General features: G+C 33.7%; 3 protein-coding genes and 1 long non-coding RNA gene across 4 annotated transcripts; all 4 read left to right on the forward strand.

The window, feature by feature from the left end:
* The first annotated feature begins 4,034 nt into the window (after positions 1 to 4,034).
* On the forward strand, positions 4,035 to 5,102 carry LOC144549122 (acyl transferase 5-like). Its single transcript, XM_078297868.1, has one exon. The coding sequence runs from the start codon at positions 4,182 to 4,184 to the stop codon at positions 4,923 to 4,925; it is 744 nt and encodes a 247-aa protein (XP_078153994.1). The 5' UTR covers positions 4,035 to 4,181; the 3' UTR covers positions 4,926 to 5,102.
* A 4,886-nt stretch (positions 5,103 to 9,988) lies between these two features.
* Positions 9,989 to 12,379, forward strand: LOC144549092 (uncharacterized). The gene is made up of 2 exons (XR_013509570.1): positions 9,989 to 10,938; positions 11,108 to 12,379. It is a non-coding gene; the product is annotated as an uncharacterized LOC144549092 (long non-coding RNA).
* Positions 12,380 to 15,954: 3,575 nt separating this feature from the next.
* On the forward strand, positions 15,955 to 17,057 carry LOC144549079 (putative F-box/kelch-repeat protein At5g24040). The gene has a single exon (XM_078297830.1). It carries the CDS (start codon positions 15,957 to 15,959, stop codon positions 17,043 to 17,045), a length of 1,089 nt encoding a protein of 362 aa, XP_078153956.1. The 5' UTR covers positions 15,955 to 15,956; the 3' UTR covers positions 17,046 to 17,057.
* A 3,778-nt stretch (positions 17,058 to 20,835) lies between these two features.
* Positions 20,836 to 22,122, forward strand: LOC144548841 (F-box protein SKIP23-like). The gene is made up of 2 exons (XM_078297554.1): positions 20,836 to 21,867; positions 22,069 to 22,122. Exons 1-2 carry the CDS (start codon positions 20,836 to 20,838, stop codon positions 22,120 to 22,122), a joined length of 1,086 nt encoding a protein of 361 aa, XP_078153680.1.
* The last annotated feature ends 1,917 nt before the right edge of the window (positions 22,123 to 24,039 follow it).

Consider the following 24,039-nt stretch of genomic DNA (forward strand, 5'->3'; position numbering starts at 1 on the left):
TTGTAACTGTATCTATTGAATTGAAACTGTATTATTTCGTGACAGATTTGTTGTTTGTTTCTATATAAGGAAATTAAGAATTTTCCTCTGTTGTATGTATTTCACCTTCTATATAGAACTTTACTGGAATGTAACAATATGTTCTTGTCATTTTAGTTTTCCTTTTAAAAGTAACAACTATACCAAAACACTGAAGTCGTGTTTATTATGTTTAACTAATATGTGATAAAAAGAGACTATCTGTGAGGGTATACTGACAGAAAGGTGCTCGCAGAGAGTCACTTTTTTCCTCACAGATAGTTTTTCTCATTATGTTTTTACTGCAATGTACGCAATAAGCTAAAATATTATCATATAATTATTGCTCAAATATTATCATATAATTTTAGTTTATATAATTATTGCTCAAATTTTAGTTTATCATTAATTATTGTTCAAATATTATCATATAATTTTAGTTTATATAATTATCTGATAAGGTTTTAGGTACAAAAGTCTTTACACATACCCGCGCTAACAAAAAAAAAATCTTTACCGATACTCATACCCAATAAGCTGAAAAAAATATCTTATCCATATCCATCTTATCAAATATGGTACGGATAGATGGTTAAATTCATTGACATCTCTCTAGGATCATTGCACATCTGCACGTGTTAAAATAAGAAAGAAAGGAAAATTACCTAAATTAGTTTGAGAAATCAACAATCTCAATTTTACTTTACTTTCCTATTTGATTTTACAATTATTTCTTCGTAAAGTATTAATTGTTGATTTCTTCAGTTCTTCAATTTAATCTTGCAATTATAAACATTGTGAATCTGCGAAATCACTCATGCAAATAAATCGTTAAATTCATTAATTGTTTGTTTTGCAAATTAGTCAAATAACATTATTAGAAGATTGTTTACCACAACAAAATGTACAATAATTCACCCACAAACCACAACATTATTAAAAACTGGAATCATGCATGCAGAAAGGTCTATGGATAAACCATAATTTCAGCAGACATTGATGTAAACAATTAATGAAAATTAACAGTTTTAATCATGTACACGCAAGATACATACCTGCTAGACTTAACCTATTAAAATCAAAATCAATTTATGTTCATTACACAAGACATCTTATTTCTAAATTCAGTTTGTACTTAATTTCCGTGTGGGATGAAGTTCCGTAGGCGCCATATATTCGGGGTAAGCGCATAATTTCAGCCATGTGAGTTGAAATTATGTAGGCGCCACATATTCGGGGTATTCGCAGAACTTCGGTGCACACCACTGAAGTTCTGTAGGCGCCATATATTCGGGGTAAGCGCAAAACTTTAGTGGTGTGCACTGAAGTTCTGTAGGCGCCATATTTAGAGTAGCGCATGACCAGATTTTTGTTTGGTGGATAATATTATAGAGTATGACTTAGAAATAATGAAGATTTCAGAATTTGAATAGTTGTGCAATTACTAATTTATATGAACAATGCATTTGGAGAAATTTATCTTTTCATAAGCATGATTTTGTTCATGATGTTTTATTTTTAAAATTGAAATGAGTTCTTATAAATTTCTACACATGGACATTTAAATAATTTTATATGATATGCGAATTTATATTAAAGTTGTACAGTTTGGAAATATTGGTAATCTGTTTATGTGTTACATTAGTTAGTTTTACTTGACAATTTTGCATATGAAAAAAAAAGGGGGCATTAGATAATAGTAAATAATATTTATGATAAGACATTAAGATAAATGCATATTTCTTCACCAATGATTTAATTACATGCTACATTGATTGGTTTAAGTTATTTTTGAGATTTTTCTTGAATTTGCATTACTGATGCTATTTTCTTATATTTGAACTCAGTGTGTTATTTAGTTTATGTTGGTTGTGTCTTAGAATAACTCGACTGGAACTGAATACCGCACTATGAGATTTTTCAATCTCTCACCGTTCCACTTTGTGGGTTCCAGGTACAAAACTCAAGATAAGAAAATGCAATGTCGAACATGAAGACTGCGGGACTTTCAAAAAAAAATAATAAGTTATGTCATTGGTAATGTATATGTATATATGATTTTATAAGATTTTAGAAATCACCTTGCGCTGGTGAGCGCGGCGGGTTGATACATACCCCTCCAATTTTGCATGGTTGCAATTAGATGTGGCAAATCCTCTGTAGATTGTTATTAAATCGAGAGGATATTGTCCAGGAACAAGAACTCAGAAGAGTAGATGTGAAACTGTATGTAAGATTTTCGCTCAGTAAAAATCCATGCAAACTTGATAACAAGCTTGAAGTAGCGGGGTCATAGATGAGCATGGGATCGTTTGTTAAGGACCTGAGTACTGCATCATGAAGAGGTACGATATCAGGATCATACTGTACAAAACACCACAACAAAATTACCAGATTGCCAACCAAAAAAACCATATGTACGTCAGAGAACATCATATGCCGGGAGAAACATATAATGCCATGACTGCTATTGCCAAGAACAACAAAGCCCGTCGACATGATGCGCGCAATGAAGTAGGAAAATTGGCAACCCTCTCGAATGGGTATATTAAATCACATTGGTTATAATAAATGACGGATTGGAGATGAGACGGGCCCAGGCACGGCACACCGCTTGGACCCGTATTAGAGTCTCTGCGGGGAGAAAGGAAAGTATGAGGAAAATTATATTCAAATCTGAGGTCATAAAATTATCTGTCATTGTCAAGAAAAAACTAAGTTACTCATCATAGCTCAACTCTATTTATATATATACACACATATGTATATATATGGTAAAGATATGGTATAGATATGTATGAATATGTATACATATGTATGCATATGTAAACATATATATAAATAGAGCAAAAATAGGGTGTGATGTGCTCATTAAGAAAAGTTGATGAGCACACCTCAAAAAGGCTATCGGATTGACTTTGAATTACGAACCCAAACTGTTGAAATCCAAGTACTTCGTGAGTGATGCATGTACATGTAAAAAATTTAAAGTTTCGAATTAATTTAGTATATGTTCACACGGTAAAAAAAAAATAATGAAAAATTAATACATAAAACAATTAAAAAAATAACTTATAAAATGTTTATTGTTTTGACCGCTTAACCATGTACTAAATGAATTCGAAAATTTAAAATTTTTGTATATATATGCATCACTCATAAAATACTTGGATTTCAATGGTTTAGATTCGTAGTTCGAAGTCAATCCAATAGTATTTCGGAGGTGTGCTCACCAACCCCTCTTGGTGAGCACATCACACCTTGGTTTTGCTCTCTCTCTCTCTCTCTCTCTATATATATATATATATGAGTAAGGCTACCATTATATTGGACTATAAATCACTGAATCCAAAGTTAAAATAACCAATCCAAACAATTCATCTTGTTCTCCATATTAATATGTGTTTGGAGACCAAATTTTACATTTTTTTGGAAAAAAAATTACTATTTTTTTAGATTTATTGAAAATAGTTATTTTTTATGATCCAGATTTGTCTAAAAACAATGATTTTCAAGATTTTTGGTGAGAGAGTAGAATTAAGGTGTTCTTAAGTTCACCAAGGTTTTTGGCGAACTTAACCCCAAAACCTATTTGATTGGCTTTAAACGATAAATCCAAACCAGATTAGACCATTGGATTAGCGATTTTCAAAGTAACTTAGTAATAGTAAAAAAATTAAAAAAAAATGTAAAATTTGGTCTCCAAATATATTTTTATATAGAGATCAAATCTAACGGTTTAGGGTTTATGATTTAGGTAGCTGTTCCTAGGTGTCAATGTGCTTGGAGAACAATATTTTAATATTCCTTTTTAATACTTTGACAATTAATATGATTTTCTATTTAACATTGCGTGACAAAAATATTTATCTCATTCTCAATCTATCGGTTACCAACTTACCACTCAACATTGTGGCAATAATTATTCACTAATTGTTGATGTAATTCTCTGTAAAATTAACCATGTGCTAAAATGCAAAATGAAATTTTCACAAATAGAGATAAACTCTAGTGTACTTATTTAGCAAGCAAAATGAATCATCTTTTCTTATCGATCTCAGATCACTCAATTCACATGTGGTGGATTTGCTGTTGGCATCTGGTTCAGCCATCTAGTTTTTGACGGCCAAGGTGCAACGCAATTCCTCAAAGCAGTCAGTGACATGGCACGTGGGCTGCCAGAGCCAACTGTGAAGGCAGTGTGGTCCCGAGAATCCATACCAGACCCACCTAAGGTTCCATTGAGTGGCCCCCCTCCTTCCTTCACAGCCTTAAATTTGGTCACCTCTGTAATTGAGATATCGCATGACAACATGATCAACCGAATCAAGAATAAATTCACCGCCGAGACAGCTAATAAGTGCTCCTCCTTCGATGTTGTAAGTGCCATGATCTTTAAATCTCGTGCAAAAGCTATTAAATTGGCTGACACTGCTGAGGTCGTGTTTGTATTTGTGACCAGCACACGCCATTTACTCCATGGGATTTTGCCTTCTGTGGAGGGGTATTATGGTAATTGTCTATACACATGTTGGATCTCTAAAACAACTGGGGAGATAAATAATGCATCTCTAGTGGATGTCATAACCTTGATAAAAGATGCAAAGGATGCTCGTTCGACAAAGTTTGTTGATTGGATGAATAGTGGCTCCAACACATTCTATAATCTACCTATGGATTATAGCATGGTGATAGTTTCAGATTGGCGTTGGGTCGGATTCAATGAGGTGGATTACGGGTGGGGCAAACCAAAATATGTTTTTCCATTGGAAAATGATGAGAACATTGTTCGTGGGGGGGTGATTTATTTCCAGACGCCAATGCCAACGCAAGGGTTCAGGTTGATCTTCCGGTGTGTCGAAAAAGAGCACTTGACAGAGTTCTGTGATAACCTGCTCAAGTTTTAGATCCACCAACATATTGCAGAGATAGTGTTATTGTTACTTTTAAAAGAATAAATTCATCTTGCTTTTCATTATTTACATGTAGTATTCAATACCTTTTGCGGTGGGTATTTGGGACGGGACGTATATCAAAAGAATAAAATATATTTGTGGTTGGATATTATTTGAGTAGGGTTCAAATGGCTCGATCATGTCTTTCATGCTTCATTCATACATCACATCCTTATCTTCGTTTCCAATGTCCAAACAGTTAATCTCAATAACTCAAAATGATCTCCATATTAAAATTGTATTCAACACCTTTTTTGGAAGATTTTTACTAGTTTTTTCGACAGGTACAAAATCACTATTTGTCAGAAAAATATTGTCTTCATCTGGTTGATGCTAAAAATAGGATCCTAACTATGGACAACCTCAAAAGGTAGGGGTGTAAATGGATCGGATATTATCCGATTTCGTCTGGATCCAAAATTACCTAAATTATCCGTATCTGAAACTATCCGTATCTGTATCCGTATCCGAAAAATTATAACGGATAATGATACGGTAAGACATTTAGCTATCCGTATCCGACCGTTTATATTTTTAAACCACAACAATGTGTTATATGTTCTTAAATTGATTTATTAAATTGCATATTATACCCAATAATATATTAAATTACATATAGATATATATTTTGATAAACAATGTAACATATGACATAATTAGTAGCTAATATTTTAATAATATAATAGATATTTTGTAACCAACAAGTTAATTATGAAAAATATCTATATCCATCCGATATCCAATCCGTATCCGTAACATTTAATATCCAATTCGTATCTATATCCGAGACTATCCATATCCGTATCCGTATCCGAAAAATTATAACGGATAAGGATACGGTAAGACCAGGGGCAAGGGTAGTGTATCACAGGGGTAGGAACTTACCTACCCCTGAAATTTTTTTTTTTTTTGACCGGGTATATTTATGGAACAACTGAACTATGCATGAATAATTAAATTCAAATAAATATTTAAGTAGGATCATGCTTTTATGAAAAGAAAAAAATGTTCCATGAAAGTGTTCTATTTTATATTTATAATAAGTGAAATATTTCGTTGACTGAATCACTGTGTGATAAATCGATTTACATCCACCATTTCTAAATCTTTCCTAAGCCAAGCAAAATTTGAAATGCCAAGTTCAGATCTTAACCAGTAGTACATAACAGTACCAAAGGTAAGCCTAAATCCATAATTTTTTTCAAAGATATATATATATATAGAGATGGGCTATGGTGCATTGCAATGCATAGGCCATGGTGTGCATTGGACCATAAATCACCGGTTCAAAGTCCAAATGACCGATCCAAATCGTTCATCTTGTTCTCCATATTAATATGTGCTTGGAGACCAAATTTTACATTTTTTGAAATTTTTTTACTATTTATTAAGCCACTTTGAAAATCGCTGATCCAACGGTGACTGTTTGGAACAATAAAATCAGAAGCCACCATTGGATCAGCGATTTTCAAAGTGGCTTAATAAATAGTAAAAAAATTCCAAAAAATGTAAAATTTGGTCTCCAAGCACATATTAATATGGAGAACAAGATGAACGGTTTGGATCGGTCATTTGGACTTTGAATCGGTGATTTATGGTCCAATGCACACCATGGCCTATGCATTGCAATGCACCATAGCCCATCTCTCTCTCTATATATATATATATATATATATATGAGTAAGGCTTGGGTGCTATGGATAGCATAGAGGGCCACCGTGCTACGGCTCAATATTCGAGTTTTCAAAATCCAAACGGTCGATCCGAACCGTTCATTTTGTTCTTCATATTAATATGTGTTTGGAGATCAAATTTTATATTTTTTGAAAAATTTTTACTATTTTTTTAGATAGGTAGAAAATCAAATATCTTAATGGTGCAGAATTTTTTAGATCAAGTGATTTTCTACCTAACTAATAAAATAGTAAAAAAATTTCAAAAAATGTAAAATTTGGTCTCCAAATACATATTAATATGGAGAACAAGATGAACGGTTCGGATCGACCATTTGGATTTTAAAAACTCGAATATTGAGCCGTAGCACGGTGGCCCTCTATGCTATCCATAGCACCCAAGCCTTACTCTATATATATATAGAGAGAGAGAGATGGGCTATGGTGCATTGCAATGCATGGAGGGATTTGTGCATTGGACCATAAATCTAAAATTCAAAATCCAAATGGCCGATCCAAACCGTTCATCTTGTTATCCATATTAATATGTGCTTGGAGACCAAATTTTACATTTTTCTGAATTTTTTTACTATTTATTAAGTATTTTACAAAATTGTTGATCCAACGGTGGCTTAACAAAACAGTAAAATCAACAGCCACCGTTGGATCAACAATTTTGTAAAATACTTAATAAATAGTAAAAAAATTCAGAAAAATGTAAAATTTGGTCTCCAAGCACATATTAATATGGAGAACAAGATGAACGGTTTGGATCGGCCATTTGGATTTTGAATTTTAAATTTATGGTCCAATGCACAAACCCCTTCATGCATTGCAATGCACCATAGCCCATCTCTCTCTCTCTCTCTCTCTCTCTATATATATATATATGCTAATATGCTATGCGTAGCATAGAGGACCTCCGTGCAACGGCTCAATATTTAGGTTTTTAAAATTCTAATGGTCGATCCGAACCGTTTAACATGATCTCTGTATGAATATATACTTGATCTAAAAATTCTAAAAAAGTAGTAAAAAAATTCTAAAAAATGTAAAATTTGGTTTGCAAGTACATATTCATATGGAGATCATGTTGAACGGTTCGGACCGTTAGGATTTTGAAAATTCAAATATTGAGCTATTGCACGGAGGGGTCCGGATCCCCTAAAGCAACCCAATCTTTGAATTTTGGATTGAGACCGTCCGATTCGAATCCGTCACTCGAGATTGCTTAGCTATTTGAATTCATCTCTCGAGATGTGTGTGCTCCACTTTGGATAGATTATCATTGATTCCAATCGGCCAGTTTCGATTTATTTTTTTTGCCTACCCGTAATAAAATTCCTAGCTTCGCCACTGGATAAGACCACTATCCGATCTGTATCCGACCGTTTACACCCCTGTCAAAAAGAGAGACTGACCATTTATCAACATGGTATTTGAAGAAAATGTCCGGAATCTGTTCATCACCTATTTTCTCCATATCAATACAGGACCGGATACCTAGCAGATGCACGAAAAAGTTTTATCGGGTCTGTTCATCACCTATTTTATCAATGTCAATTTCAACTCACTGACCCGTAATTCAAAAGAAGGGAATGCCATAAGGTGATCCTCAGGCCAAACCAACTAAAGGTGAGGCAAACGAATTCAATAGTTGAAATATTTTTTATGCCTCCAAAATATGGAAATTAAGAAATTGCCACTCCAAAACATGAAATTATTTTTTTGCCACTTTAAAGTCATTAAATTTATCAAATTTCTACAATTATACATATAATCTACATATTTCATTAAAATTATTTAAAAAATATAATAAATTTACGTATTGACTAAAATACCCCTGAATTCAATCTCTGTTTTTTGTGGCCACCCCTGGTTCGGTCTTGTCGGTAGCAGGCCGGCATATAGTTGCAATGTATAAGGGCATTCCCGGAATATATGTTGTGCCGTCTCTCTATTTTTTTTGCAAAGAATACACATATTATAGTCATCTAAGACGAACCCTTCTGCGACCCATTTGGCCCGGTCACAGAAGGTCCCCCCCTGAAATATGCGCGTCCATCTCCTCCTGCCCGCGTTTTCTCTAACCCTAAGCCAAAAAAAAAAAGAAAAAATCGCAGAAAAACGCACATCGACCGTCGTTCGTTCTCTTCTCATTTGTTGTAATAATTAATTAAGATATTAAATAGTTGGGTGGTTTCACCTCAAACCTTTAATTAAAAAATAAAATAAAATAATAATAAATACTACATGATAAAATAGTTATAACTCAATAAAACATGGGAGAGAAACATATCATTTAAAAGCATCATGCATGATAAGGCTACGCACTTGTGGGACCTTGAGGTTACAAGGTCAATGGTTGAAAGATAAATTATGAAGATTATTTCCCCATCCGACAACAACTCTGCATTTACTACATATTGTCCCTTAATGCACGTGAGAAGGTGGGTACGTACAGATGCGATCTGAACTCGATTAAATAAATGGAGGAGACCTCGAGATCTGCCATTGAGTTTGACTAATGAACTAAACACAAATGAGCTGTTGGAAGCTAGCTAGCAGATCTATGCTTTTCTAAGATTTCACCACTTGGGACGTTTCTAATTGGTCATAATTTACTACCGTACATGCAGATATATTTTAAATTATCAAGTTAAAATCACCATCAAAAAATAATATAGAGTTAGGCTAATATGACATTAGTGTTATTTGAAACTAAATAACACCACATCTTAAATCCTTAAATCTGCTTTAAAATTCGTACAAAATAAAGTACTTGAACAGTAAAAGCGGATATTACGAATCTTAAAACAGATCTAAGGATTTAAGATGCGGTGTTATTTAGTTTCAAATAACACCAATGTCATATTAGCCTAACTCAATAATATAATAGTTATCATTATCACTTAAATATTTCTCTTATATATATATATTATGTTTTGTATTCACATTGACCAAACAATTGTGCTGGTTCGGCCCAAAAAGGCCCAATATAAGTGAATAACAATTGTGCTCGTTCTTTTCCCCTCCCACCGTATATTAAGTGAATATAGCTCAAAGCACTGGGATCGATCCTCATTACTAATTGATCGCTTCATGGTAATAGTTCGAAAAATCGGAATCGGAATCGGAATGGGATTTTTGACCGCCGAGTCAGAATCGGATGAATCGGCCGGAATCGGAAGAATCGGATCGATAACTCGGGTATTTTTGACAAAAACCTTGTTTTGTAGGAAAAAAATAGAAAAAAATTGATAAAAATAATTTGTAAAAATACTATGTTAATTAAGTTTTATATTCCAAAATTTTAAAACATGATTTAATTATTAAGTTGATCATTTTGTCTAATTAAAATTTTTATTAGATTAATGAACGATCAGATTTATCTGAGTAACATAAAATAAATCTAAAATTTAGATTAACGAACGATCAGCCTTTTAACTTTACTTTAATAAAAAATTTCAAAATTTCAAAAACCTAGTCTAAAAAAAATAAATGTACTACATATTACGGGTGAGAATATAAAGATTCCAACTTTTTTTTCAATTACTGTTGGAGTACAATCTATAATTGAGATAGCGACAAACTGAAATAATAAAATATCAAAACCTACTAAAAATAAACAGCTCCATGAAACTTTACTCTCCCATATCTTTAATTTCTTTCAACTAGAAAATTAAAAAAAATGAGGGGTTAGTCTGTAAAAGTTTCCTTCTTTATCCCCTTTCCCATTTGCCAAATACCAACACCCCCGTTAATGTTGAGATTTTTCATTTCCTCATTTTCCATTTCTTTCTTCTGCCTATTTATCTTTTCATTGCCAGAGATTGAGAATCCCGTCCAGAAAGCAAGGGCGGGGCCAAGGAGATCGCATCTTTCTAACATACGGGGTAAAGAAGCAAAGAATTTGATGGAGAGATACTTTTCTTTACCAGCACCCCCGATTGAAATCTTTTCTTCTGCCGATTGTTTCCTCCATCTACGATAGCACCCCCGTTGATGGTTGAGACTCGGTCCAGGTTGGTGAAAAGCTGTCATTTTTGGTTTGAATCGGCTCAACTCGGTCTAACTCGGCGGCTGGAAAATCGGAAAATCGGCCGAATCAAGCACTGTTCATCCGATTTTTTTTGAAAAAATCGCACAAACTCGAGAATCGGACAAAAATCGGCTCGGTCCAGTCCGATTCCGAGTTGAATCGGCCGATTTGACTCGGAATCGGCCGATTTTTTGAACTATGTTCATGATAAGCTTCAAAGTTGACGACAAACCGATTGTTCTTCCACCAGGTTCGTTCCCAGTTGTCTAACCATTCATAGAATTGATTTCTTTTACAAATCATTTATTTAAGCACTATTAATTCCAATTAGCTATCTTTTGTTGAAGATTAGATAATTAATGTGATTACTCTATGACTTTAATTCATTCTACATATTGAACACATTTGAGTTACTTCAGGGACAACAAGACCCACCGTGCCCCGAAGAGTACGGCCCGTAATCAGAAACAACGATAAGGCACCACTTGAAGGAAACATCCAAAAGGTGATACTGGAACTCACCGGTGAAGAAAGAAGTCGATCAAGGTTAGACCATGTGGCGGTCTTAGATGTTGAAAACGGCTATGCTATTTGTGATGAAGAAACTCAGTGTTGTTGACCGTTTATCGATTGTCGAGTATTCTGATAATACAGAGCTGATTTTCTTTATCACAAATAGCATAGCTGATCAATATTTTGGAGGGGCTTGGTACGCACATCACCGATGGCCTTTTGACGGTGCCAAAGGTCTAATCCAAACTGACTATTAGTATGTTGTATGCCAGAGAGCTGCAAGAACACCTTTTGGATGTTTTCTTCAAGTGGTGCCTCGTCGTTTTTTGTGAATGTGTTGGCGTCATCATGCATTTCACATGTGGTGGCAAGACTAGCGGAATCGTGCTTGTTCACACATTTGGTTTTGGTAATTGTCACTGTCCGAAGGTACAGTTGACAATTTAAAATATCTCCTTATTTATTGACAATTTCAAGGAAAATTTTTCTTGTGCTGAATTCTAATTAACTTGTTCATGTTCTTAATAGTTGTTCAAAGCTATTTTCAATAATAACCAGCTAGGAGGCATAGAAGAAAAAAATCAGCCGAGTCAAACCGGAATCGGCCATTGGCGATCTGATTTTGGACCAAGTTCCTCGGTGAGCGATTTTTCAGCGAAAAACTGGTTCAAATTGGCCGAATCAAGCGATCCTTCATCGATTCTTCCACCATGTGGAGCGATTCTTGACATTGATTCTCACGATTTGGAGGGAATTTAAAAAAAAAAAAGAAGTGCTACAATTTCAAATTGGATTTGGGGATGCAATATGCAATTTTGACTGGGTCAAAAAGCTATTTGGAGAAGAAGGGTAATTGCATCGTGAAGGGCCCGTTGTCAGAATGAAATGGCCCACTTGTCTGGTTTAACAAGGGAGAACTTGAGTGGGGCCTATTCGGTCAGAGTGTGAAAGAGAATTTGGGGTCCTCTGGCAGAGGCACTGATTATAGTGGGGTCCACTGTTCGTCATTATTTTTTTTTCTCTTCTCCAGTTTTAGTGGGGGAAGATGTAGGAATTATTATCTTCAATTGGGCTTGGGCCATTAATGATACCTATTTATACATTCCATAAAGAAATTCCTAATTTTTTTTTTTTTTTTTTTTTTTGCTTAATGTTATTACTATTATGTTCATATATCATACTTTTCTTTATTTTATAACCCAATAAACCGTATGGCAGTTTTCTTAAATCACAAACAAATCCTTATTGTCTTAAACAAGCTAAAATTAAAATTATGTCTAAATCTAAATCCCAAATCAATCCGAGTACAAAACAAGCTTCTGTAAAAAATATCTGAGTTTCCGATCCGATTCTACCGATTCTGATTGATTTACCCGATTCCAATTAACAGGTCAAGTGAATGATTCCGATTCTGATTTCGATTTTTCCTTCTATGCTAGGAGGAACCTATTCGGATATTACTGTTGAGCTCAGCCTTTTCACAGTGCTTGGATGGGCTTCTCAGTGTGGTTGCTCAGAACCCGAGTGTGACCGTCACTCAAATCGAAGATGAGTCAACAATAAAGCATTTGTGGAACCTGGACGTTAAAAAGTTGATGGTTTTTTTAGAGTAAGGTGGCAAGTTGTCATCTCACAACCTAACTAAATTATGGAGAACTTATTTCTTTTTAATTATTGTTATATTTTTTTCATTAATTAGTCTCTACAACTTTCAAAATGATAGTTTGATTTTAATCACATATGGTATAAACATAGTGTTAATTAAATTAGCTATATATTATTTAAATCTTTATATTTTGTAAAATATAAAGATGTAAAGAAATCGTTTTTATGGTGAGAAATTTAGAATCTCCAAGCTATATGACCGAAATTTTTATAAATACTAAAAAAAAATATAAAATTACGGAATCTACCCACTGTTTGAATGAAATTCGAAAAATACCCAATCCGGTTATCCAATAACCGGATTTGTGATAAATTTCCGGTCAATGGATTCCTGGACTCAAAACAATATATCCGGTTAACCATTCACCGAAAAGTTGTATTATTTTTTTTAACTTGTTCAAATCTAGTGCCGAACAAATAACGTACTCAAATATTGTTTAGTGCACACACTCAAGCCACAGGTACATCTTGTTTGTATTGTGAGCCTGTTCAGAATTCATATATGCTACCCACAAAGCCCAAATCAAAATTCATATATATGGGCCACTTCTCATATATAACTAAACGGGCCTGGAATCAACAAAGTCGTGTATTAATAGTTTGCTCAATTTCTCATACCCCTAATAAACCAAATTTGCGATCTCCAACGGTGTGCTTTCTCTTTGCAATCTCTGATTTCTCTTGACAAGGTAAGCTCCTCGTTGGTGCACAGGTAGATATTCCTATGATTTAAATTTTTTTAATTATTTATATTGAAATTTAATTGATTTTTTTTTTTAACATTTTATATATATAGTACAACTTCTCTCAATTAATATCAAATGTTTGCTTGTTGTCTAGTCATTAGAGCTCTATTTTGTAATAGAGATGACTGGGTTCAAATCGAATCTCACTACATATTGTTAAGCTCCCCGATCAATGATTTTTAGTTCAACCCCAGTCTATATATTGGGGAAGAATTGAACACGCGCAAAGACTTAATAGGAACGTAGACAGGTGATAGTATGAACATAACCAGATGAGAGTCTGTAGAAGTGTATCATATCGTTTGCACGGTATTCTAGAAGCCATGGGAGTTGTCGGGGGAGGACCGGTGACTAGGGAGGATAACTGGAAGGTCTTGCACACAACACATAAGCGTATGATTTCAGAATCGGGAACCTTTTTTGCAAAAGAGATGGAGAATAGCCTGGTTTCTGTCAAGGATATTGGGTTCCAAGTGAACTTAATGTCCAATAAAAGTAGCAGAGGCAGATTCAATTTTAGAGAATGGTAATTCTTAGATTAGAAATAAAAAACCATGCAATAATAGCATATATATGTGCTGGTCAGATTATTTGATCTATTAACAAAAAAATTTACTATAACAAAAACACAAAATGGAGGCATTTGACTAGGAAGTAAAGCACACACATGAAAAAACTTCTTTAACGTTAACATAAAATATTTAGAAGCGTATTGAATGTTTGTAAAATACTTCAAACTATCTAGGGTATTTAGAAACTAATGAATTTAATAAAATTAGTAATTAGTACACTACAAAAACACAGGAATTATAAAATAAAAAAATAGATAACTGTAACACATATTGAATGTCGGTTTACAAATTTTGTGTGTTAAATAAGAAATATTGAAAGTATTTTAACATATTTAAATTTCCATTAATATATGGTAAATTAATTGCATATGTTAGTTAATTAAATTTCAATTGGTTATAAAGTCACATAATTACAAAAAAATTTAACTTGAAATATCTTAAAATTTAAATGTAACCTCATGATAATTAAAATCTTAGTTATTAAAGTCAAAGTTTTATTTATAAAATGATACATGGTACTCAATACAAAATTATCAACTATTCACTAAATAAAATAACAATTAATGAATTTCTTTTAAGCCCCTTTATCCACCACTTGACCATCTTTTTTTTCCTATTTGTGAATCCGCCAAGTCAGCTACTATCTACGGAAATGAATCTCTCTACACTTTAAATGGTCTTGATTCCAAGTAAGCCTAATTTTAAGTTTGGATCCACACCGTCCGATCTGCTTTGGGACGAATATTAAAAGGAACATCTGATCGAATGGTTATTTCAGAATTGCAATCGCGTGGCCGCCTCCGACTTCCCTTGCCAGGTGCTCTCTCTCTCTTTCTCTTTAACATGTGTAATTAAGACAAGGTTGGTTTGTACCAGTTTGTACTGGTATGCGTTTCTATTATAAAAGTTGATTTTTTATGTAATTCTGCTGAAATCTGGGGCAAAATTGAAAAAAAATGAGTTTTGGATAATTTAAGCTTACAACCAGTATGCGATGGTGATGGTACCACTAATTGTACCAATATGGTATAAGTTATTTGATTTGTACCAGTATTTCAATCCCTAGACATGTGAAATCAAATTCATTTTTTGTGTTGCATGTAGTGGGTGTTAGCATTAACTACACTGAAATATGTTTATTTTGCAAATTAGGACCTCATACCCAACTAGAAGTTTGTTCCATACCAAAGATAACAGGTCCATTTAAAAAATATACATTTCTGCATTATACAACAAGACACTGTTAGCTAGATTCATGCCCATATTGTATCTCCCAAATATACACTTTTTTTTCTCGAAAACTTTGGTAAGTATTGAGTTATAATTTCCCAATTGATAGAGACTAATTTTCTCAATTAAGGATTTTGGCTTTTCCAGAAGATTCTCAATGGTATCTTCTACATCACAAAAGAAAAGTTAATTATGTGCTAATCTGACAAGATCACAAAGCATATATGCCCACACTTGTTAACCGGTTTCAGTTCAAGCCATTTCAACATATTAAAAGATGCAAAGCAATTTCACAAAGCATGAAACTACAATTAGCTTCATAGGCATAAGTTTTGGCCTAAAATTAGACATTGATTATCATCTTTAATTGAAAAACTCTTTTTTGCTTATATAAGGGAAAAGTAGCCATGTTTAGCAAAAATATCTAAATTGAAGTCCAAAGCTACACTACAATTTTACATCCCTCTCTATAAACTTCTGGAGAAAGTGACTCGATTTAAATTCATCCCTTACTAACGACACTTGTTTCCTCCACAAATCAGATGCCCAAGAGAGAGCCAAAAGGTTTTACCTCCAGAGAACAAAGTGGTACTGATGGCGTCTGCCTCGAGAGAAACTGGTCAGAACTTCCACAAGACATTCTCCATCTCTTCTCCAAAAAACTCCCTGATATCTCTGATTTCATACACTTTTGTGCTGTGTGCAAGAGTTGGCAGTTCTCAGCCCCAGTCACCGATCCTCCTCCACAACTCCCCTGGCTTGTAGAGCAACGCCAACAAGAACACCATGAAAATGGTATTATGCGCTTCTACTGTCTCTCATCTGGTAAAGTTCATACTATCACCTGTCCAGGTTCCCGTCGTGCCTGGCTTCATGGCCCCGGATGCCGCTACTTACTTGCCTCTTACTTTGAAAGTTCAGAGATGTATCTCCTTAATCCTCTTACTCATGATCAAATTCATTTTCCTTTTACTAATGTCCCTGCATTCCTCACTGACTATATTGGTCCAGATCCAATTGACGGTGGCAATATTGTGGTTATATTGTCAGGATATGGGGTTGTTGACATGCAACGAAATACTAATGCAAATATGATGGCATGTTGGCGACCTAAGGCTGATGATTGTATCTTTGTAGCAGGGGTGGGCTACAGTGCTAATGCATATTATATGGGACAATACTTCAGCAATGATAGAGTAACTGGTATTACGAATGTTGTTGATATTACAACCAAAAAGTTAGCTTATCAAGTCGCACCACCAGATGGCGCAAACCATTTTCTAACTGGTCGCACAATTATGGTTGAGTCAGGAGGAAAGATCCTAAGATTGTGCCAGCATTATGAGGTTGAGCAATGGCTCTTTGATATATACTGTCTATATTTCGGTGATGGTGAAGAGAAACCTTGTTGGAAGAAAATCACTGATATCGGTGACCAAATGTTGTTTGTGCAATCTTATCGTGGGTTATCTTTTTGTGCAAGTAACTTTGCTGGATTCAAAGGAAATTGCATTTACTTCCTGAAAAACTGGCTATATCTTTGTAAATATGACATAGGAGATGGTACAACTGAGGTGTTGCCTTGCCCTTTTGATTATGTGGGGAATTGGTTTGTCCCTAGTCTGGTATAGCCCGCTGATATAAAGTAAATTTCACCGAGTAGAAATTTACCTTGTTAGTTCATTTTTTCTAATTGGATTGCTTGCTTAACTCTTTTCTTAATTCTCGGATATTTAATACCAGAGGTTGGACATTACAAATCCCATGGTGGATTGTCACTGCTGCTAGTTGGGTTAATTTCCATTCAGGATTATTATGTTAGGACTTATTTTGATTCCAACTGTTATTCTAATATGATGAAATTTGATATCTTGTAGTCATTTGACATGCATGTTGGGTATTTATTTCCATTTTATATACCTAAATTATGACCTTGATATGTTGTATGTCTAGCTATGATAACCATCAAAACAATGGTTGCATATGAGACTTGGCATGTCCATTTAGCTAGAGACAATGTATATTATTAACTCAATCAATTTGGTTTTGAATGGGAATAATTCTAGATTATTTCGACGAGTTGTATTCAATATTTGACATATTAGAGTTTGCTTATACTTTGCGTAAATTCGAAAGAATAGTATTTTTAATGATGATGAATGCAATTCGTTGGTGTGCTTGATTACACAGGAATGATTTGATATTTTCAAGAACCACAAAAATTAAAACTAATAATATTTTGATTTTCATGATAATGATAATGATAATGACAATGATTTCTTATTGGACATGTAATATCAAGCAGGCTGTGAAGGAAGGTCAGAGAAGTTTTTGGGTCTAAAAGGAAATAGTGCAAGTTACTAGGTGGATGTATGTATAACTAAGTAGATTAAAGAAGGGCTAAATTTGGGATCTGATAGAAGTCCTAGTAGTTTTCCATCATGATGTTTTTTATTTGCATTAATATTTTGTGTAGGAAGTAATATGTAATATATATTAACGGATCTATAGGTAATATGTATGTTCCTGAACAATCAGTTTCTTGAATCAAACTGGTATATATTACTTTTCTTTTAAAAAAAAAAAAAAGAATTATCGTGTTGAGTGTTGACCATTAATTGAATTTTTGTACAACATGATATAAGATAAATGAATTTATGTAATGAGATATACAAAATGAAAAGAGGTTGTCATTACTGGTTCTAATTTCTAATGGTCTATTTTATCATTGCGAAACAACACATTCCAACTCCCACATTCGATTTTGCTCCTTTTTTTCATTAGAAATTGCATTGATTGCGTCTGGTACCTTCATATTTCTTAAATGAACAAATCCACGGTCTGTGTTTTAAATATGCCATATAGGAACTTGTGCATATTCTAGAAATATTCTTCATTTTGTCTTTCGCGGCTTCCACAAATATGGATATTCTACAATAAAGACAATATAAAATTCGATAATCATCGAATTATTTCGTATTTTTCAATCTATATATTTTTAGTTAGCTTCCGAAAACTTTTTTCCAAATTTATATTCTTTATTAATCCATACTGGTTTTTTTTACTAATTTTATTTCTTTATTTAGTTCAAAGGCATTCTTCATTTAATTGGAATTTTCTATTTATTGTTTGATATGTAGATGGAAAATCACTTCATTCTAATCTAACACCATCTAATTGGGGTTAAGGTTGAGAGTGTCTGCAATTAATTTACCACCATTTGTGGGCAATATTTTTTAATTTAAAACAAATAAATTATAAATTATTATTAATTATTAATTATTTGAGCAAAGCTAGGGTGTGATGTGCTCACCAAGAGAGTTTGGTGAGCACAACTCCAAAAGTATATCGGATCGACGTCAAACGTCGAATCCAAACTGTTGAAATCCATGTACTTCATGAGTGATGCATATATATACAAAATTTTAAAAGTTTCAAGTTTATTTGCTACAAGGTCAAGCGGTCAAAGAAATAATAAAAATTGAATATACAAAAAACTTATAAATTAACTTAATAAAATATTTATTTCTTTGACCACTTAACCGTGTAGCAAATAAACTCGAAACTTTCAAATTTTTGCATGCACATGCATCACTCATGAAGCAAATAGATTTCAATGGTTTGGATTCGGCGTTTGAAGTCGACCGATGAACTTTTGGAGTTGTGCTCACCAAACTCTCTTGGTGAGCACATCACACCCTAGCTTTACTCTAATTATTTAATGTAGTGTATATGAAGTTTGTATTAATAAAAACTATAATTGGTCATTATATTAAAGTTATCAAAACTCAAGCCATTAAAAATTCTTAATTTGTTTAATGAAGTTGTTAAAATCAAAGTTTCAACATTTTAATTTAAGTAACATTTTTTTATCATGGACTTCGGCGGAGAGAGAGATGGGCCAAGTCCTATGTTTTTAAAATATCTTATATTCCCATCCATTAAATTAATCAGTTAATTGCTTTTATAATGATTTGAACCCATAAATAATTATTTTTAAATTCTGTTTTATGATTTTTATCACTACTTCGTCTCTCTCAAGTTTCAATCATTATATAGTACATCAGACTAGATATATATCTATACAAAGAAGAACTAAGAAAAAAGTGGTATTTCAAAAAGTAATTTCAACATGTCACATTTAAAAAAAAAAAATACTATGTATGGAGCTTATATCGTATGATAGTAATATCGATCCATCCTAAATCTAAACAATAGAATCTCATAAAATGGAAATTTTAAATAAAAAGTTCGACTAATTAAATTGTAAATAACAAATAAAAAGAGATTTATGGGTTAATTTGGTTTGACAACTAATAGTAAATATGACAAATTTTTTATTTTGGACTGCGAGATTCTCCAATAATAAAAATTGAATGGGCAAATATAAAATATTTTTGAGTTTTGGATAGAAATATATCTAATAATAAAGTTTTGAGGGTTATTCCACCATTATCTCTTCAAAATATGTAACTTCATTTGTCATCTTGATGACGGAGCTATTATAAAATTTGTGAAGCATATTTACGAGAAATCCTAAATCAATTGAATGTCCCTAACTTGAGCTAATCTTAGAAGTCCAAAAAGAGACATGATCTAATCTTACATATTTTAGTCTTTCATTAAATAATGCCAAGACGCCAATCCCCTTCTCTTTCTCTGTCGCGCCATCAACCTCTGAAAAGTCGAGCTTGTGAAAACCTCTCAACAAGGTAGGTTTCTCTCTCTCTCTCTCTCTCTCTCACTCAATCTCCTCTGGTACACTGGTACAAACTTCAGCGAGCTGATTCTTTGTTTCAATCATCCACAGAAGCAGCGCCAGATCTTTCCTTACTGTGATAACCAAAAGAATAGATTGTAATTGTTTTGTCATACTATCTTGTAATTCAGTCCCTAATTTCTGTTGTCCGGGTTTGAGTAAACACCAAAAAATTGGAAAATTGTATGATGTTCTGATTTGTTAGTCATAAACAGATTATTGTGTCTTTATCCGTCCCTTATATATAGTTGAAGGTGGGCTGTTTGGTAGGATGTACTGTGATGGTTTGGTTGTATAAACATTACTAGTCACATTTTTGACATTATTAATCGACCGTGACTACTTGAGTGGTTCGGACCAAATCAAAGTTTGATTGGGTTTCATTTCTAGCCTACTTCAACTTGTTTGGAACTAAAGGCTTGGTTGTTGTTGTTGTTCATGTTGTATTGGACTGGACAAGGCTTCGAGCTAAAGCCTGCCCATTGGCAGCCCTATATTGTATGCATTATGACCTCGGTCAGAATCAATATAGGGTTTTTAGATGGCCCAAATCAGAATTTACATATATAACTGCCTAATCACTGACATACCATTAGGTGCCGATACCTAAAATTCCTTTTATTACTAACTAAATATACTTGTTTCCTCCAAAACTCGATCAGATGCCAAAGAAAAAAACAAAAAGCTGTACCAATGGCAAGAGATATTGGTCTGAACTTCCTGAAGACATTCTACATATCTTCTCCAAAAAGCTACATGATATCTCTGATTTCATACGCTTCCGTGCTGTTTGCAAAAGATGGCAATTGTCGGCCCCAGTCACTGATCCTCCCCCACAACTCCCCTGGCTTCTAGAGAACCACTTTAGAGAATACCGTGAAAATGGCATTATACGTTTCTATTGCCTCCTGTCTGGTAAAGTACATACTATCAATTGTCCAGGTTCCTGTCATGCTTGGCTTGAGGGCCCCACATGCCGCTACTTACTTGCCTATCACTTGGAAAATTCTCTGGGGTATCTCCTTAATCCTCTTACTTGTGATCAAATCCATGTCCTAGATGCTGTTAATGTCTGTGGGTTCCTCCCAGACTATATTGGTCCATATCCAATTGAAGGCGGTGATATTGTTGTTATGTCAGGATATAACAATATGATGGCTTTTTGGCGACGAGAGGTTGACGATTGGGTCTATGTAAAAGGGGTCGGCGATTGCTATGGTGGTAGTACATATTACAAGGGGAAATACTTTAGCAGCGAAATACGTACTGGCATTACAAATGTTATTGATATTGCAACAAAAACATTGGTTTATAAAGTTGCACCACCTGTGGGCACAAACGTCCCTTTTCTAAAAGGTTTCACATTTATGGTCGAGTCTGGAGGAAAGATCCTAAGGTTGTTCCAATATTATGAGGGTGAGCAGTGCCACTTTTGTATATACGCTCTTTATTTCGGTGATGGAAAAGCAAAACCTTGTTGGGTGAAAATTACTGATATCGGTGACCAAATGTTGTTTTTAGGTTATAATCGTGGGTTTTCTTTTTGTGTGAGTAACTTTGTGGGATTAAAAGGGAATTGCATTTACTTCCTGGAAAAGAAGCAATATCTTTGTAGATACGACATTGGAGATGGTATAACTGAGGTGCTGCCATGCCCTTTTGATTCAATGAATACTTGGTTTGTGCCAAGTCTGGTATAGCTCTCTGACATCAATTGTGCATGCTTTAACAGCCAGGTAATTTTAATTGAGTATTAGATTAGCTTTTTGTTTAATTAGTAAAATATTTATTTCAGTTGTTCTATTATGACTGCCTTCTTAACTCTTTTAGTGATCAGTGTTTTTCCAATGTAATTTTAATATTACAAATTTACCTACTTGTTTCCACTTTTTCAGATACTCAAAGAGTCAAGGCCAGATTTAGGTGCATTTCAGCATATTAAGCTATGAGATAGCTTAAATATAGGTCGTTACTGTTGTCACATGGGTTAATTTCATCTAACTTAAGAGTTATTATGTTAGGATTTATTTTGATTCTTATTAATATTATAATTTGGTTAAATTTGTTTTCTTCTAATCAGTCACCATGTTTTGTTTTTATTTCCATTTTATATATCCAAAATAATAACCTTGATATGTTGTACGACCAGACACGATTTACGAATATGTAGTACGTGGCAGTAATTACTATTATGTTATTATTGTTTGTGTATATAATTATTTGCCTCCCAAGCACGCACATGTTGTTATTATAAATAGTTAACTGAAACAGCTAGTTGGCACCTACAATTAGTCGGGTTTGCAGTTACTTATAAGCTGATCAGATTTGGTACAAGTTAGTACAGAATTGTCCAATTTTGCTGAATTTGACCGGTATGATTTATGCTTTTTCCTTTTCACCAATACTTGACTCGTGCAAAATGACTAAACAACAAACCATTTATTCATCCTTGATCCTATTTCAAACACGAGCAATCCAAATCAATTTAATTCTAACTCATAAACCCTTGAGCACCAGAGATGTCTCTCCCCTTTCACCTTTGCCTTTGTGTCAGGAAAGAATCCATTGTTCGGCAGATCCAACAACTCGCTACTGTCAGAGTCCTTTATTGGGATAGGAAGCAAATGCTCTGGCAAATCAATGATAGAATCTCCTGTAAACATCTCCCATAGAGTTTCCGCAACTTTGAGAAAAACGTTGCTTGGGTGCTTGCATTGGGTCATGAAATGCTTGTGCCACAGTGCCATACAGTAAACATGCCTGACCACAGGCATGATGGTCTGGCCCATTTTGGTATGATCCAGCAAGTGATCTCAGTGTCTCGGTCACCAGAAAGTGATCTCGGGTTTAAATTTGCTGATCCAAGTATCCAACTGTCACATACTCATTGTCATACCTGTTGTACATGTTACAAAGTTCCGCTCGGGATCTGATACTGGATGCCCCTTTTTATAAAAAATTCAATAGAAAACATTAATAGACACCTAGAATATACCATTTTAAGTTGGATACTGACATACTACTAATTTGACACTGGCATTTCAGTAAACAACCAAAAAAGATATCCAACCTGACCAAAACCATAAGCACTAAAAATAATTTTTTTTTTTTTTTAATGTAATTTACCAAGGTGATCTGAGTGTTGACAGACCACCCGGCGACATAGACAAAATGCCAGACCTCCAGTATTCCAAAAATGAAATTACAAAAATTTTAAAATTGCGCTGAAAGGCAAATAAGTACCTGCATCTCATAAACACGTGACATCCAGTCTTCCACCCGCTCTGATATACAGTACCAGTATCCTACAAGATCTGATACAGACCTGATACTTGTTTCAGATACTATCTCTAATATGCACTTTAATCTTTTAAGAGCATTAATTTCAACAGAATACCCTATCTTTAGCTATATCACATAACAAAAAAATAATTGAGTTTGTTGTTTATACAAACTTGGGTGTCGGAAATATTTTGATGGATTATTTTTCAGTCTCCCCATGGTCAAATAACAAAAAATTAATTCACAAAGAGGTACTAGCATCGTACCTGTGTGTTGCAATGGAAACAAATTATTTCATTATAAAATATTATAAAATGAAGAAGATCAAGCGTTTCATTATTTCATTATTTGCGTGACCTTTTTGAAAATCAACCGTTCAAATACGTGCTGCACAAATCTCAAAGCAATAATAATACTCATACGATACGGATACGGTGATACGGCAATTTTAAAAAATGAAGGATACGATACGGCTATTAATATATATATATTTTTATTATTTTATATATAATATTTATATAATTATAATTTAAATCAAATTTGTAGAGAAAAATAGTTAAATACTATATTTATCTACAAGATAA

Source organism: Carex rostrata, chromosome 34, assembly GCF_964058835.1.
Source record: "Carex rostrata chromosome 34, lpCarRost1.2, whole genome shotgun sequence".
Taxonomy (NCBI): Eukaryota; Viridiplantae; Streptophyta; class Magnoliopsida; order Poales; family Cyperaceae; genus Carex; species Carex rostrata.

Bases quoted from the DNA above. Each gene is read 5' to 3' on its own strand.
- LOC144549122 (XM_078297868.1), top strand. From the start codon at position 4,182: ATGGCACGTGGGCTGCCAGAGCCAACTGTGAAGGCAGTGTGGTCCCGA.
- LOC144549079 (XM_078297830.1), top strand. From the start codon at position 15,957: ATGCCCAAGAGAGAGCCAAAAGGTTTTACCTCCAGAGAACAAAGTGGT.
- LOC144548841 (XM_078297554.1), top strand. From the start codon at position 20,836: ATGCCAAAGAAAAAAACAAAAAGCTGTACCAATGGCAAGAGATATTGG. The intron at 21,868-22,068 runs GTATAGCTCTCT...CCACTTTTTCAG, and splicing joins CTTGGTTTGTGCCAAGTCTG to ATACTCAAAGAGTCAAGGCC.